The sequence below is a fragment of the Atractosteus spatula genome, chromosome 14 (genome assembly GCF_055471065.1).
Source record: "Atractosteus spatula isolate fAtrSpa1 chromosome 14, fAtrSpa1.hap1, whole genome shotgun sequence".
NCBI classification, from domain to species: Eukaryota; Metazoa; Chordata; class Actinopteri; order Semionotiformes; family Lepisosteidae; genus Atractosteus; species Atractosteus spatula.
The window spans coordinates 9,320,410-9,337,684 of record NC_142719.1 but is presented as its reverse complement, the minus strand read 5'-3'; the positions used below and the strand labels follow the sequence as shown (position 1 = coordinate 9,337,684).

Genomic DNA, 17,275 nt, shown 5'->3' with positions numbered 1-17,275 from the left:
GGAACTCAATGTAATTTGTCAGCTTCCTATTTTAAACGACAGGAGTCAGAATATTTCCAAGAGTGTGTGACAAAATTCTCAATTACAATAAGAAGAATGCATTCTCTGCCTCACATTCTCACTGGCATCAGATAGTTTGATGATTGCGATACAGTCTTCCATCAACTTCTATGGCATTATGAAATTACACTTTTTTATGCTTGCATCGGAGCTCTCACAAATATGTGGGTCTCTGTGTTTGTTTTGATATAAATGTGGAGGTGATGTGTGTATCGCATGTGGGAAGTAAGATTGCACTGCGATGTCTTAGGAGGTGCTGTCCTGGATGACTACAGGAGCTGTGTTGATTACCAGCAATAGCCAAGAGTCCTGTATGATGACATAGCCTGAACTGATTTGACGTAGAGGAGTTTTGCATCTTGTTGTGAAATACTGCCTAGGTTTCTATAGAGCTGTGGAATAACAGTGGGAGGTGTGCTCTTTCTCCCATTACCTTCTGTAAAGCTCTTTCACCATGAGATGTGGCCTTATAGGTAGTAAGTCATGCATGTACTGTAGGTGCATTCTTTGTTAGCTAGTGGAGGAATGGAGTGACACATGTTTGTAGATTTCACATCTATCTGTATAAGTTAGGTATTTTCACTAAAATATTGTCCTACAAAGTCCTAAAGAATTGAACAAATAGGAGGGAAATAGAAACTTAAAAGTAAAGGGAAAAGACAGAAAAAGAGGGAACAGGCAGAGTGTCTTGAGGAGTATGAAGACATTAAAATTGGGAAAAGCAGACAATGAAGGAAAAGATACTATACTGGACAAAAACCTGGAAATAATAGAAAGGGGAAACATAATTATTCCAATGAAAAGGACACTGCTGCTCTGGAAGGAGTCCGAAGAAGAGACTGTAGAAATATTTCCAGAAATAAAACACTTGTCTTACACAGACAGATAAAAAGAAATGAATGTCTTTAACTTCAAACAAAGATGACTTTGACTTTGATTACAATTGAGTGGCATATTCAAAATCCTGAAAGGAATGAACAAAGTCACACACAGCTCTGAAACCAAGTAAGGAAGAGTAAAAACTATAGAGCTGAAGAGCTAGCAGGCCCAGGGACGAGTGTAGGAGGTGCTCCTGTGACATGTAGAGAACTACAAAGCCCTTTGTGGGCCCGGTTCCAGACAGTTCTTTCTGGCTTTGGTCAATAAGATACAATGAGTATTGATCTCAAGTTTGCAGCAAATACAGTTGCTGAAACACTTTCCCATGTTTTCTCACCTATATCCCATAAGCCATTAAAACGAACACAGTATTACGATTATATTCACAATCATATAAGTGACAATCATGTTAAAAAACTTCATTTTATAACTATTGATTCTGTGCGAATGCAGCACAAGTTGCTTACTTCTATCAGGTTGTACTGTTTTTGCTTGAACAAGTCTTTTTATTGACAACAACAGAAAACAAAATGTCCGATACAAGTCATAACTAGGTGATTACATCCATTTCAATAAACCAACCACTTTACCAACACCCTCCCCACTTTGAAATTTGACTGCAATTATTTGAATTGGTTCAGCACAAGAGACTCTTGTCATAAGGAGTGCTGCTACCAAGGGTATGTCAAGTTGCAACAAGTACTTCCCATTCCTTCTGCTATTAATAGACATCTCTACGACACAGAATGCGGACACCTTGACAGCAGTTAATTACAGCTTTAAAAGGTAGGATGACTGAAAACGAAGGTCCCTTCTAATGCTGTGAGTTAAGAAGGCAGGTTTAAGAAATTTCAATGCGAACAGATCATGATGAGCTGTAAACAGAATCGGCCTGAGAGGAGCATCACTGCTGCAAGCACTTTTCTTACAGCTGCCTTTTTTCTGCCTCGATCAGGAGGAAAGACAGCTGTAAAGTGTGTTGAGCCAAGGCGGTGCGGAGAGGCAGAATGAGCTGACCACTCGTGACCAGGCCTGAGCGGCTTCAGATCGCTGCTGTTATTCTCTTGAACAAATTACTCTTCCCAGGACGTGCAGGCAAAATACAAAGTTTGAACAGAAAAACAGGTAATTGTCAGTCCCTTTGGATGCAAGTGTCTGGCCATTCCTACCTACAAAAAGAGACACTCAAACAAGCATGAAATGAAGATTATTGTACTGTTCATTTAATTTTAAAACCAAAATGTTCTCCTTTAGTACCGGCACCTCCAGTCCTGTTCACTCTGTATTTGACGTGGGGGCTGCACTGTTTTGGGAGGATCTCTTAGGTTTTGTTTATGATCAAACTGTAATTCACCATTGCTACAATGATGGTAGAAATGAAATGTCAATGCACTTAGAAGGAAAGCAGGGTATGGAAGGCAATTAGCATAAAGTTCTGAAACTCATAGATTAACAGTGCTCTCCTGTGCGACACAGAAACTCTTCCCCTGCATTCTTTTTTCTTCCTTTTAATCAGCCTTGAGAAACCTTGTCAACTGCAGTCATTGAGAAAGGCCAGAACAATGCAGCAAGCAGCACAGAGAAATAAATCCCACACAGCAAAGGAGCACTGTTAAAGTAGGAGGGATGCTCAAATAACACTGCTTCTACTAAGTGACTTCCAAAGGCGCTGATTAGACCCATCAGGAGCTATCAGAGACACTATGGGCACACTGCTTTGTGTTGGCTCCGATAATGAGTCTTGTACCACACGTTTACAGGTATATCTGCATATTCAGATTCTACAGCTAACCTCTTATTATGGGACTGGCTATGAAACAAGTGCAAGAAGTTTCTGTTTATATTTATTGATGGAGAAATGAACTTCCAGGATCTGTTTCTGTTTCATTAAGCGTTCAAGTGTCCACATGACCTACTCCAGTTTTCTGATTATGTAGTGAACTGCAATCTGATCTGTGAATTAGAAATGAATTTGCATTTAAAAGGACATTTCCAGCAAGCAGTGTGGACCCCATTCGCATGCATTTGGAGTGGAAAGTTGCAATCACTACAGTACATGCTACAGAACTAAAAATACATACTAAATAATGGGTACTTTTTCAGCAAGGTATAATACCTGCCAAAATAAATTAAACAGTGGTTCTTACTTCATGGTGAGACTAGGCACTGCTAATACCCTACCTAATCCTTTTTCAGAATGCCCAAAAAGGCAGAAGACTCCGGGATACAACCTCTCACAGAACTAAGCCAAAGGCTTCCTTTTGCCCCCAGTTAGTGCAGCACAAGAACATTGTGTTCTGCCACTATTTTACTGTAACTACTGTATACAAACAATATTGTTAACGACACTGTGATATACAAATACAACTAAATATTTTATTTACAAAAGCCGGCTGTACAGTACACTAGATGGACAGACAACGTATAGTACAGTTCTTCAACACCTTGTAAAGGTGCTTTATTCAAATAAAAAAAAAACAATGAATTATCCAGACTTGAACCAAAAAGGATAAAAAGAAGTTAATTGCAAAGGTGTAAATGTCATTAGTTTAAGCCTGAAACATTTTTACACACTTGCACAATGGTAAGAGGTAAACATTTATATTCCAAGATACTTTTCGAGCAGATACACCTATGCCCTCAGTTTTAATTTTTTATGAACTGCACACTACTTGTTGGAAATACCACAAAAGGTCGGTGGTAAAAATCATTCCAGCTGGCTAAGATTCCTACGTTGCTTAAGATGGACAACTGGGAAGAATAGAAGACCACTGGGGTGGTGAGATATGGGTGGGTGGGGCTGAAGCTTTGTATGAAGCAAAGTGAGACATGCAGCTGTGTCTGCCCAGAGGTTATTGTTGACTTGAAAAAAAGTCATGGTTATGAGTAGAAGAAATGGAAGAAAGGGGAACTACCTTGAGCAACAGCTTGGGCATGCAAAGACCTACATTCAGTCAACCATGCCAGTCTTTGCACTGCTGGCATCACCGCTACGCCATGAAGAAGATCTTGAGCGCAGTGTTGCATTGCAGCTATACCGAGTCATTCAACGCGGGGGGATCGCTCCACAGATTCGTACCCAAACTTCCTCTCCCGTGCCTGTCTAGGTTTGACTCCAGTTCTACCACAACCTCCATCCACCGGTTCAGCCTGCCAGTGTGCATCCCACTTAATTTTGGTGACAGCCTAATTCTGTGCGTGCTCCGCTCTCTGTGTTTTGGGCTACACAGGGAGACCCGTGCACGCCGAACATGTGCGCTCACCTGGCGCGGCTGTGCTTGCTGTTGGCACTCTGCTCTCGGCGCTGGGGGGCCCTGATGCTAACCGCCTCGTCGGCTCTCACGCCGCTGCCCTGCAGGAAGGCTCGGGGGCCCTGGCACAGCAAGGGGGGCGCCTCCGGCTCACAGCCCCCGTTCTCCACACCACTGCCCTGGAGCGGCCGGCAGCTGGCATCTGACAGACAGAGAGAAGAGGAGGGGAAGGGGGAGTGGGGGGGTTAGTGAGGGCAGACAGCAGGGCAACCACTCACATGAACTGGCAAGACCTGGTCACACTATTGAGTGTATGCCACTACCGCTCTAGCATATGGCTAATCATCATTGGCAGATCTAGGATACTGCTGTCTGTCGATGATAGAAGCTGTAAGACAATGGCCTCACAGACAAGATAGCAAGGCTAAATGCTTTTGCTGTGTGGCAAAGGCAAGAGCTTTGCTTGGAGAAGTGGATGCGAGTGTCATCCAAAAGACTGCAATGCTAGATAAGGATGGAGAGGGAAATGCTGTAGAGCTGCAAGGAAATTCTTTGTCTCCTATCATGTCTGTAGACTTCGAAGATGATGAGGGGGGTCAAGTGACATTGATCACAGACACCTAGCACAGTTTAAAACTCTGTCTGAGGAAAAAAAACTGTTGGTGATGCTCTTGCTCATTTTAAGAACAACTGTTTCAAATGACTCATCCTTGAAAGAGTTTAAACTAAACGGGCAGTGAATGGAAATCTTTTACCTCCAGCTATATTCCATCTTCAGAAAAATGAGGTCTGGTGGTCAACCTCTTTGTCACAGTGAACAGACCTTTTTGCAGGAAGAATATCATCGTTGCTAAAGTATGGATCTCTTATGAAATGCTGTGGTTAGTCAGGCACCAAAGTATTGCAGGAGACACTCAGTCTAAAGATCCTTTCTTACGACAAGCCACTAAGCACAGCAGGGACTACAACCAGAAACATCCTGGAACGAGGCTAAATATCCTGGTTAAGTGAGGATGCCCATACTATGAACCTTTCGCTGTTGTAAATACACATTGAAGACTTTCAAATCCTCTGCTGGGTTTCACATGAGTCTTGACCATGGCTTGTTGAGACAGATCAGGCCTATGCTGCAAGAAATCAAAGGTCAAAGCAGGGATGCTGACAAACTGAAGGTCAAAATGTCGAGTCAACTCTAGAAAGGATCCTCGGACTATGAAGACACCAAAGCACTTTCCATTGATATGCTTACTTTCTCAATTAGAAAGTTTAAGAAAAGCAGAGCTGCCTAAAAGAAACACGGAATAAGTGTTTACCACCCCACTTCTGAAACCGTTCCTGGTCAATTATCTCTATATGAACACACTCGTTCCCACTCATCAGAGCCCAAACCAGACTGAGCTGGTTTCGCTTCCGGGCTTTGCCCTAAAGACGATGAACTGGAAATCATCTCTTATTGGCACAGATTGGAAGACTGGTGTGGTGAGGGTGCTCCAGGCCATGGCACAACCACAAATTGTTTTCAGATTCATACTCTGTATCTGGACTTATGGCCATCCAGCCCAGTCTATTGTTAAGGTGCATTCATGTAAGAGAAATTCACAGTTGTATGGCCCTATGTGCTGCTGTGCTCCATATGTGCAGGGATACGTTTTTCGAGGAGTGATGATAAAGGTGTTCACTGCAATAGTTCAAAGTAAATGGCATTAACTTCAGAGCGAACCAACTAAGATCTTAAGTGGGGGACAAATAAAAAAGAGGAAAACCAACAATTAAATATCATCAGTGGGAAAGACTTAGCTACATACAGTACTGCCCCGTCAAAGATTTTTAATAGTCCTACAGTAGGCTTTGGAAAGGAAGCAACATTGCATGAAAACTGTGGCACAGAAAGTGCAGTTCAGAATGTATTTCATATCTGCTCCTTAAGGGATTACTTACAATGAGAATGCGATTCTCAATGTTTGGAAACAATAAGGTTTCATTCCATTAATATACAGTTCAGTAGGATAATGCTTACTGTTAACTTCCATTATATTCCAGATTTGAATTACACAGTAGAAACTGTGTGCCATGTGAATTCTACATGACCGATTGTTCTTTTACAGAAACTTTACTATTTTCAGTATGTGCAGCCTTTAATCCTTAACCGTATATTGGTACAGAAGTGCACAGATGTGGCCTAGCTGATGAAGGCACCCAAATACAGGAGGCTAACAGAAGTCTCTGGTTCACAGTATGAAGGACATTCTGATTTGGGAATTGTGGGTGATTGCTGAGCATCCCCTATTTCGCCCTTCCAGGCCAGCAATCGGACAATGTGTGCCAACCCCTTTAAGTTCCAGAATTTGGCCAGCTATTGACATGACTGAATGCAATCCTCAAGTGGTGAAGGCCTATCTTTCACTCTGAGGGATGTCTTTTGCTGAATGCGCCCCACCACAAATGCTAGACCTTGTCATCTAATAATCCATTTGTGGGCGAACGCCACAGTGAGGGAACGGGAAAACAGCCTAAACCTTTCCACCAAACAAGAAAAAGACACCCAAAACCACTTGTGTAATTAAAAAAAATTGAATAGTGAGAAATGTATTGAAGTGGGCATTGAGTGGTTGATGAGAACTTAATCAGATTATAAGAATGCCCCACATTGATTGTATTTTTATATAGGCCACTAACCCCTTGTTGTGTACACTCCATGAGCACACTTTTACAAAAACGTCTTTGGAGTACTGCTGCTGCAGAGACCAGGGCCTTACAATTGTAGTGTGTGGAAAGGGGGAAGAGGGGCTGTTAATTGAAGGATTGTCGTAGCTTTCCACATTCCCAGTTTGCAGAAGTCAAAAACAAAATCGGTCCTCTGCCGGTCTTGTTACTGGTAGACCAGCAGGGGGCACTCTTCTCTATAGCTCATATCAGTTTCATAAGAGCTGATGTGTTCTGGAAGAGCTGCAGTCCAACTAGTCACAGCCACACCGCTCATTACGCCAGGGCACTGTTTGCAGTAACAGAGGCCTTAACCCAGGTGTCGCTCCATTCTGGCCCTGCCTCGGGAATGCTGGTAAAGGATTTAAGGATTCTCGGTTGCTGGCGAACAGCACCGCACTCTGCAGCTGCTGTGCCTGCGGTTCACTGCATGAAGACTGCTCTTAGTGCAGTTGCCACTGGGTGGAGGCTGAGGTCCCTCTAGTGTGGCTGCCTGTGTATTCGGAAATTGATTCTGTTCCAGGTCACGCAAGCAGCCACTGTGGAGACAGCTATAGCATAGCAACCTCCCCCCCACCCCCTCCACATCCCCTTCCTTTCCATCTGTATTCACATGTTCCTCATTAAAAAAGCTGGAATAACCTGTAAGATGTAGACGTGAGTAAAGCTGACAGGGAATTGGGGGGGAGGTAGTAGGGACTGGGTGGTGACAGCTGTACGAATAGTGTGAAGTTTAGGAAAAGAGATAAAGAGCAACCTAAAGCTCTTTCATCCTCTTTCTTTCCAAAACCAACACAACAGCTTCCGCGCCCCATCGGTAAATACAAACCGCTGTTCCCAGGTAGTGCAATAGCAGCTCAGGCTCTTTCAAGACAGAGGGCGTCTTGCAGCGCAAGAGAAGGAGAGACAGAGGCAGGCAGGGTGGTGGTGGTAGTGGCGGGGGGTCGGTCAGAGTCAGAAGAAAAGAACAGGAGGAGAGAGATCAGCTTGTGCTGGAGCTGGAGGGGGTCAGAGACAAGCTGCCACCTTTGCATTCCTGTACTTAATGAGGCATGAGGCTCTGGAGAGATACAAAGGGCTGAACAGAGCTCTCTCTGTATGACCGCACCTCCTGCCCACTTCCCCTCCCCGGCTGAAATTTGTGACCTTTAGCCTTCAAGTCTCCTCCTCACAGTGACGCTGGTGTAATACGAGCAACCCTTTAGTCTTAAAGGAGAAGGTAATGTTTTGGGAAGCTAACTTGGGATTCCTTTATTCCTTGTTTCATAGCTCACCAAGTTGGGGCGTGTGTATGACCAGTGTGGCTCTAAATTAATGAGCTTCTTTCTGTTCTGTGCAGTCAACCTGCTCCAACAGGTACCTAGCAGAAGGATGCAAGAAGACTTGTCTCAAGTTCTCTATCCTGACAGATCTTGGCATGGTCAACCCAAAGGACTACTTCAGGACCACTAATGAAAAAAGTACACATTGACACAAGTGGGAATTACAAATGTGAGCATTAAAGACTGAAATGAAGAGGCACATCCTTACACAAACTGTGGGGGGATTCTGGAAGAAGATTACCCAGCCATGTTGTCGAAGCAGATTTCCTGGGGATACCACAAGCCACCCAAAGTGTACTGTAAGTTAGTTAAGTTGTTCTTATGTTCTTAAGTGAGAGGAACATTTTCAGTAAAGAGGAAGTATTTCAGTGGTATACTCAAAAGGACAAGGGGTCCCCTGACTTTATTTGCTTTGGGCACGTTCTTGCAATTCAGCTATGAGACAAGATTGCTCAGGGCCTACGTTAATGACCGAAACATTTGTCTGAATGGCAAAACGGAATCACATAAATCAGTCAGGGCAACACACAAGAATTTAAAGAAAGAAAATGCACACTGTTTAAATTGTGTTTTAATAGCAGACCAAATGCGATTCACAATTAAAAACACAGTTTGAGTGCACTTTACAAACAATTCCGATTTGTTTTACTTGCAGTTATTCATGATATTTAGACTGACACCCAACTACTCCAACTCATACAGTACAGACAGAAGCCTTATTACTCACCATGGAATGTCACTACTTATGGGACATACTGTTCCGGGAATACAGTAGATGCAGATGATAATTTAGAATTTACCTTCCATTCATGTTTTTCTGTTTCCTCACAATAGTGATAATTGCAGTCCCCAGAACAAAAGAAAATGGTGAGGTAAGTCTAACAGCTGGCATAAGATTCAATATCCAAAACCTGTGCTAATCTTCTCAGATCATTTCAGTCTAAAAATCTTCAAAAGGAGTCTCTTCTTCATCCGCTGTTAGTGTAAGACAGAGTGGTTGACTCCTCACAGGTGAAGCCTTTGCAGCTCTTTGTCCATTCTGCTAAATTTCTAATGCTGAAATACTGGCACAGTGCTAAAATCATTGTTACTGCAAGACTGTCATCTACAAACAGAGGAAGCTGTCAGTCATACCAGCATCCAGACACACATTCAGAACTCAAATGGGCAGGGCAGTGTAATACACACCCTGCAAGAGCTGTAACTGCCTCGGCATTCTAAATAGCTTTTGATAGTCCAGTGGAGAAATGAGCACAAAGAACCACATGAATCAGTGTCGCTGCTTGCAACACTGATGTCAAAATAATAATAAAAATGCATTTCTAAGTGCTTTTTAAACCACTCAAAGCCCCAGGCAACATTAATTAAAGCATGTCTTAACTAATTGTGTCTTTAGTTGAATTTTTTTTTTCTAGGGCTCTGAGGTGACAATTTCAGGAAAGGGAAAGGCACCACCTCAAAATGCAAGATAGGGGGCTGCCAGTCCGTACCCAAGCTATGCTACCAGTGGACTGTTGTGGGGGAGGACCAACAACTGTGCCCAAGTGCCACAGGGGTAAGGCTGGCTGGACTGGAGTCAGCTGGAAGGGATTCTCAGCCCTGATACCAGATGGGCATTTGCAAGTTTACAGATTACTAGGATAAGGTATGTCAGTATTCTGTCCAACACAAAAGACACGACATCTGTGTTGTAGAAAAGCAAGATGAAGTTTAAAATCCAAAGTGCCAGGAGATACACACTCACAGAGCCAAAATATTAGGAAACCAGATTGAACAATGTGCTGGGCCTCTGCAAGCAGCAGGAACTGTCCGCCTTGCGCAGAGGGCAATGATGTGTGAGACTGGACTGCACTCTCCACTGCTTCCAACGGTTTTCATTACGAATGAGATCTGAGAATTGCTCTGGCCAGGGAAGGAGGCAAAAGACGGTCACACAACCTCCCGAGCCTATTCATTTGACTGGGGACTAATAATATTTCAAACCAGGAAAGCAGGACAAGGCGAAATGTCAGCTAAAACACATATCGGACTGTTTCGTACACATTTACTGTACATCGTGCACCCCTGCGCAGGCCAGTTCCAGGCCAGGCCAGGACAGCTCATCCCACCTGATGAGAAGCTGGGAACTGGGGTGGCTGCAGGCAGTCATTAATATTGCACACTCCTGACAGACACTTGCTCAGCTGCTGCTCAAGCGTGCCGGTGAAGCAGCCTTTTCCCATCGTACGTGTACTGCCTTTCCCTTCGACAGGGCTCTTCTTTAATTAATAACATTCATTAATTAAGCATCAGCCTTATTTAAAGGCACGGGAGACAGGCTGGAACTGGGAGTTTCAGGACCACAGTTTAATTACACACAGCTTCCAACAATCAGACATGCGACCTGCAGAAGACTTTTGCAGAATTCATTGGTCTGCACATTCTACCCAGTTTTTAATGACCAACTGTTAAACATCACCTGATTTCTTTTCTTCTGGACAAACACCAAAATCTTTTTATTTTCTTTCCCTCTGTTTATTGCGTTCAATGGCCCATGCAGTGATAACATCTCTGCCCGTCCTTCCTCAGTTCGTCATTGATGTATCTAAACTCAAGTGAAAGTAAAAGGCAACAAAATACTTCAATAACTCGTATTGTTTTTCTGTGTGTGCTGTTAGGTCATTTTAGTCTTCAACAGATAAGATTACAAATTTACCCATGACAAAGACAATGCCAAAGTCAACCCAGCAAATTTCTTAGCTTTAACAGGGAAACAAGAACCACAGCGCACAATGGGAAAGTGCACTTAACACCGAGAAGAGGAAGCACTCCTTTACCCAAAGAGTGGTGGGAGTGTGGAACAAACTACCCAGCCATGTAGCAGAAGCCAATTCTCTGGCTTCTTCCACAAAATGGCTAGTTGAGATCATTGGATCAATTAGCTATTAACTCCAAAACGGGCTGTGTGGGCTGAACGGTGTCCACTTGCTTGTAAGCTTTCTTACATTTTTGCCTGTTGTTTTGGCTTACAAAATTATTTTCTGTACTAATGAACCCTCCAGCAACCACTTCTTACCTGTGTCTCCAAGATACTGGAGAGGAGGCTAAGGAAACTAAACGTTCTTCGTAACGTTCTCTGATCCCCACAGAAGAAGCAGGTGCACTGAAGCCTGCGTCACCCCAAAACTTCACACCCCCTAGCTCTTTATGTCTGTCTTAAACCATTAAATGATCTAAATGTACAAAACGAATCACTCAAAACTGAAATCATTTACAAGTAAATAAATAGCAGGGACAGTAACTGCTCTTTTTGGTAAAGCAAGACATCAATTTTACTTAGAGCAATTTAATAAGAAACAAATAAAAGAGGCTGTGTTTAATGGGCTTTAATGCAAGCACTCAACACAATCCCATTCCGAATCTGACTGAAGTGCCTTATGATAGATAAAAGGTCAATAAGCACCGCAACAGTAAATTCAGAAGAAAATTAGTTCTTTCATATTCCCTAAATGATGCTCCTCATGTTTTATTATTATTTTGAAAGTTTGTACTGGCTTTAAAAAATGAGAATTACTATTCACTCATGGGAAATGAGAAGACAAAGTTCATATGATTTCTGCTACTAGTAAGGGACAGCAAGGTACAATTTTCCAAACCTGCAATCTAACCCCATTCAATGAATATTTAAGAGATTTCCAATCACTGGCAGAAAACAGCACAAAATTAGTAAGTAGTTCATATGGTGGGTATTCACTAAAGCACGATTGCTCCCAAATTTATTTTTAAAGATGCAGGCAGTCGTCCCGATCAATAGATAAGACAACTGTTCCTCCTCGCACAGTCAGCAGGATGCTTTGCATATCAATTAGCAATACTGTTCAGCACAGAAGTGATCAATTGCACATCAGAAGAAGGCAAGGAAAAGGCAGCTCTAAGGCTCATTATTAATTAAAGCCATGCGAAATTCCATCAAGGCTCCGAAATCAGCTGCCACGCACGCTGAGCGGCCTGTCTGATCAGCTGGAGCTGGCGTCTACCACTGCCTCTCCTTCCCGCAGAGCTTCCTGCTCCACGAAGGGAGAAGGGATAGGATCTGTTCACCCGTAACTTCTCGCTCTTCAATTCCTTGGCCCACTTTATGGTTCAGACGCACAGACTTGTTAGTGCACAGGACTTCAAGGGGAACTGAGCGCTGAGAGGGCAAATACATGCACCACCCAGGCAAAGGATTAAAAACCAAAAACCTATATATTTTTCCTCCTTACACACAAAACATCCTTTCACCTTCAGCTCAGTTTTTTTTTTCTTAAATCAGAAACTGCTTAGCTACATGACTTTTTTTGTGCATCTCTCACATCACTTCAATCCCCAGCCAACAGTTTCTCCAATTCAGTAGGCTAAAACGGGTTCTGGGGAGCATGCATATTTTCTAGTTCTTTAAACCTTCCATAGCTAAAATCACAGAAAAATCAGTTAATGAAGAGCTGTTAAGAAGTGAAACCCAAAGGACCCTTGTGGTACTGCACTGCACCGGACTGTGAATCTGCAATTACCATCCTCTCCCTGTATATACGCTCTGCCTGGCTTTCTGCAAAGCCTATTTGTTCATCCGGCTTCACAAACAGTTCCAGCTTCTGCAAAGACTTGAAAAGGGAACTGTGGCAAAGAAACAAAACGAATACAGAGCCATTGTCTGAAGCTCTGTGATGAAGAGGTGCACATTCAGGACCGCGTTGCTCTATTTTGTTTACATCCAATCTGCCTGTAAGAGCACAAGGACAGCAGGAGTGGCTAATTTAAACAGCAAATAACGCCAGCAGCATAATCCCAGGCCTCCGCAGCGTAGCAGTAAGAACACACAGAACAGGGCATGGAACAAGTTAAAAATGTATAAAGCAGATGATATCATCACACACTTTTAAAAAGACGGGAAAGTGAGAAATCATCTGCAGAAAATCAAATACGGTTCATCCTCCTGTAAAGCAGTCCTGTGTGAAAAGATATAGGTAAGTGATGTCATTAATTCATTAAGTTGTGCGCTGTCATTTTCCTTAGACATGTCTTTGCTTTTTTGGAACTTGTAAACTTCTTGTATGCCCTAGCCATTGCTCTGCCCTTGAAATAGCTTGATAGCCTTTAAATGTCTAAATTTAATATTTTGTATTTTTAATATTAATATTTTAATATTTGTAGCAGAGCTCAGAGAACGAGATCCCTGCCATCTAAAAGATAAAAAGCAGTTGGTTGATATTGCATTTCTTATTATTTGTGTACCTCTTATCTGGCTGTAGTCTTCCAGAACTGCTTTTTTTTCTGGGCTCTGCCAAGGGGCTTAAATCCCCTTGCAGGCGCTGCTGGCTCACCAGAACACACTGTTCTTCAATCCGCTTAGCAGCTTTGTTGCTGCTCAGACCCTGGGAGGCTGGACGCACATCTGGGCCGATTCCCTGCCTCTGTCAGCCAATTCCGCAGCTGTAATCCCCCCATCGCTGGGACCCAGCACGCTGGTAACCATTACCATAGCAACAGCAGGTCAAAGGCTAGAGTGGAAGTTTTTTTTCCTCTCCCTCTCTCTCCCCATCTCCTGTTGTTTATCTGTCACAGTCCTGACTGTTAATCAACAGTCTCTACTGCCAAGCTCCTGTTCTGCCCCCCCACCCACCCAGCATGCCTTCAGCTGCATTAATTGCATCGTGCTTTAAAAAGGTGTCTTAAATCCTCTTCTACTTCATGCATTTTATTCCTGAACTTCCCTCCAGTCCTGTCAGAATTCTCTCTTTGTTACTTCTGCTAAATGCTTATTTGCCATTGTTATACTTCTGCAGCAGAAACGATCACAAGACAGATTCTATAAGTCTGAATGTAAGGAAAAACAGGCAGGGGGTGATCTTTCCATGTTGCACAGGCTACAGTGCTCAATTCTTCACCAATCAGCTTTAGTGAAGCATGACAGCTAATTGCTTCCCTGCCAGTTTTCCACAATTCACTCTGAGCAACCTTCTAGAAATGTATTTTCACCAAAACAGCTGGCACGGTAAATTTACCTGGAATAGCTACAGTACACGTGACAAAGGAGCACAGAGACAAAGTGTTACAGACATCATCTCTAGGAATAGAAGAATAATGATGCATTTATTTCCTGCTTCCCGAGAAATCTACATTTGAAACCAAATGGTCTGCACAGCCTTTGTAGGACCAGGTGAAAAAGTCTTGCTGGGCATGCACTGGCCAGCAGACCTTGCCCCCATCTACTTTCTAGAAATAAAGCTTCCAAATTCTTTGTATTTCTGGTGACTCCGGCTCTGCACACCTACTCTTAATTGATTACAAACATAAGGCTCCAACATGGCTTGTTTGATCAAAGCCACCATCTGGGGATGCAGGATGCAGTCTGACAGTCTGAAGATCAGAATTACAGAATCCAGGCTGTGCCTACGAAGAAACTGGCGGTGGGAACTCCTACAAGCCTGAGCGCTGTGCCAGGCACTGCCGGGAATCGGTGGAGGAAGTGTCCAATGGGAGGATACCCTCGCTGTGCCATGCTGCGGCACTGGAAATGCTTGCCAGGCACCTGCCGAATTGGGCTGACACGACAGCTCTGGCATGTCTAGTTTGGGTACGCCAGTGTGCAGAGATGAGGGTGGGATACAGGTATATGTTTCAAGAGAGAACATATTGGCAGGCTGAGCAGAATGTTAGGGAGTGGGAAAAAGAAATCGAACCTTGCAGGCAAAAATAACTTGATAAACTTAAAAAAACTGAAGATTTTGTGTTGATCGACAAATAACAAGGCTCACAAACCTCCACTCAATTTTGGTTTGACTTATTCAATAAACAAATGGAAGTTTGGGAAAAGTAACAAACACAACATTAGAAATACTCCAAGGGGAGAATGCAGAGGAGATACCTAGAAGACAGCATGCTATAGATAAGAGCAGTGACATACAGATGAAGGGATATGAAAAAAAGATAAAGGCAGGCCTACATCTTACAAGACAAATGGATTAGTGAGAAAGTACAGAGAGACCAGATAGCACACTTCTCACAGACAGATAAGATTGCACTGGCAGATGGCAAGATAGGATAGTATGTCCATTGATAAAGAGAGCTTGGTAATGTGAGAGAAAAACACAGATCTTTCAGAAGACAGATATTATACCCTGATAAAACAGCACAGAAAAGGACGTTTCATACAAAAGACACAAGTAATTTTGAAAGAAGTGATGTGAATTTTGCAAACACGCACAGCAGAGAAACATAATGAATGGCACAAAAAGTTTCTGATGCCACCGTTGGATATATGTAAAAAGACCAGAGACTATCACATATTGTATGAATGAAGTCAATAAAGTCAGCAGTTCTACAATGTATGACTGCAGCCTTTTAAAAGGCTACTGAGCTATATATGAAAAAAACCTTAAATATTAAGACTAATTACTTCATATTGTTAGTGGCATTAATATCTTGTAGCATTAATTTACTGTTTCACATTGAGGAGCACAAGATGAGAAGGCATCATACCTTCTGTCTGAACTGACCAAAAGGGTCACCTGGCTACCTAACAGTGATCAGTAGTCCAAAGCGGGACAATGACGATGTGGAGCATGGCACTCCATCTCATTGTACCCGTGTGCTAAAGAAATGGATGAAAGAAATTGATAAAAAGAGTCAAGTTGTTAGTAGTTCTCCATGGCCTAATTAATCACTGACATGTGGGGCATCTTCTAAAGCTCCCGGTGAAAAAGCAACCCAGTGTACCTACTTCCATGTGTTGAAACTGCTGATCCCTACCATGCAATTTGTAAATACTTTGCTTCCTTATACTGTACAACAGTACCAAAAGCAACAGGAATAGAGTCCCTTTGACAGGACTGGATTGGACTTTGAACGTCATGTTATGTATGCATTCATGGAGTATATGTAGCACAGCATAGGGATCAGACCTGACAGCATTTCAGCATGGAATTAAAGATAGATGCCATACTGCATGTGTAACAGCACAAGATAGATTACAAATGACTTTGTCAGTACCATTCAAGTCTCCTCTTGGACTCCTCTGTTCAAAACTAAAGAGATTCACTTCCTTTGAGCCTGTCTGCATGACTGCACATAAGGTGTTGGAAAATGTACAGTACCCAAAGATTCAAACGTAGGGAACGTCTTAAAAAAGGGGACAGACAACTACGGGACTTGCCAAAGCCGATCCCAGACCCAAAACTTCTTGAGCATAAACCCTTTTACATTAAACTGTTTGAAAAGTTGTCAGATCTAGACAGCTTTTTGAATTTCAATGGGGCAGATGAGCAGATCAGAATCAAAATATTTCCTGTACACAACAGCACTGGACACAAATATCATAAAGAACAAAGAATGGATCGAGATAGCAACATAAAACAAAATATGGAGTACAGGATGAACCAGGCACAGCTGGTCACAGGGGCACCACGAACTCCTACCTCTCCACATCAGCCGTCCAGGGACGGTGTGTGCTCTCAGCCCTGCTCCTTGCATTTCTGACACAGTCGTCAGCAGCCTGAGACAGAGCATTAAAAATGAATCCTCTCGAGACTCCAGGGCTGACTTGTCTCTCTCGTCCCTTCTGTGCCTCGACAGGCAGTTGCTGCACACTAAACTACACCAATGCACACCTCATTCTGATAAGAGTGGAATCAACACCCTAAGTTACACAGATTACATAGTTTATATACAAAACATAGCGTTGAAAACAGCTAATTCATATTCATACAAAAATAATTAATAGCAAGTGCATGCTCTGAAAAGACACGATAAAGTAGATGATCCTTGTAATATACTATATATAGTATATATCCTTGGACTAATAATAAAAATACGTATATATGTACTGGTATGGATAAGTAGAATGGGGAATCAGCTTGAAGATGCACAGCTGAAGGGGGGGGGGTGTATCTTTCTGGTTCTATTGGTCACAATTCAGATTTACAAAGCTCTCTCCATGCAAGTGTTGCAAATAAGGACTGCAGAGAACTTCACAATCTGCGCTGTCACACTCGTTCTCTTCATGTGTCTGCGCAAGCAGGCTTGACCGTCAGGTGTGTAGCA

The 17,275-nt window shown here is 42.8% G+C and overlaps 1 protein-coding gene across 2 annotated transcripts in view; it reads right to left on the bottom strand.

Moving 5' to 3' along the window:
* Positions 1 to 17,275, bottom strand: part of ahdc1 (AT-hook DNA binding motif containing 1) — a 92,754-nt gene that overhangs the window by 17,423 nt on the left and 58,056 nt on the right. The window contains exon 2 of one of the 2 annotated variants that reach the window (XM_088933097.1): positions 4,203 to 4,392. In XM_088933097.1, the coding sequence (XP_088789223.1) occupies positions 4,203 to 4,392 (190 nt within the window). Of the gene's footprint in view, positions 1 to 4,202; positions 4,393 to 10,673; positions 10,685 to 17,275 lie in introns of those variants that run through there. The other variant, XM_088933098.1, reaches the window with a different exon arrangement.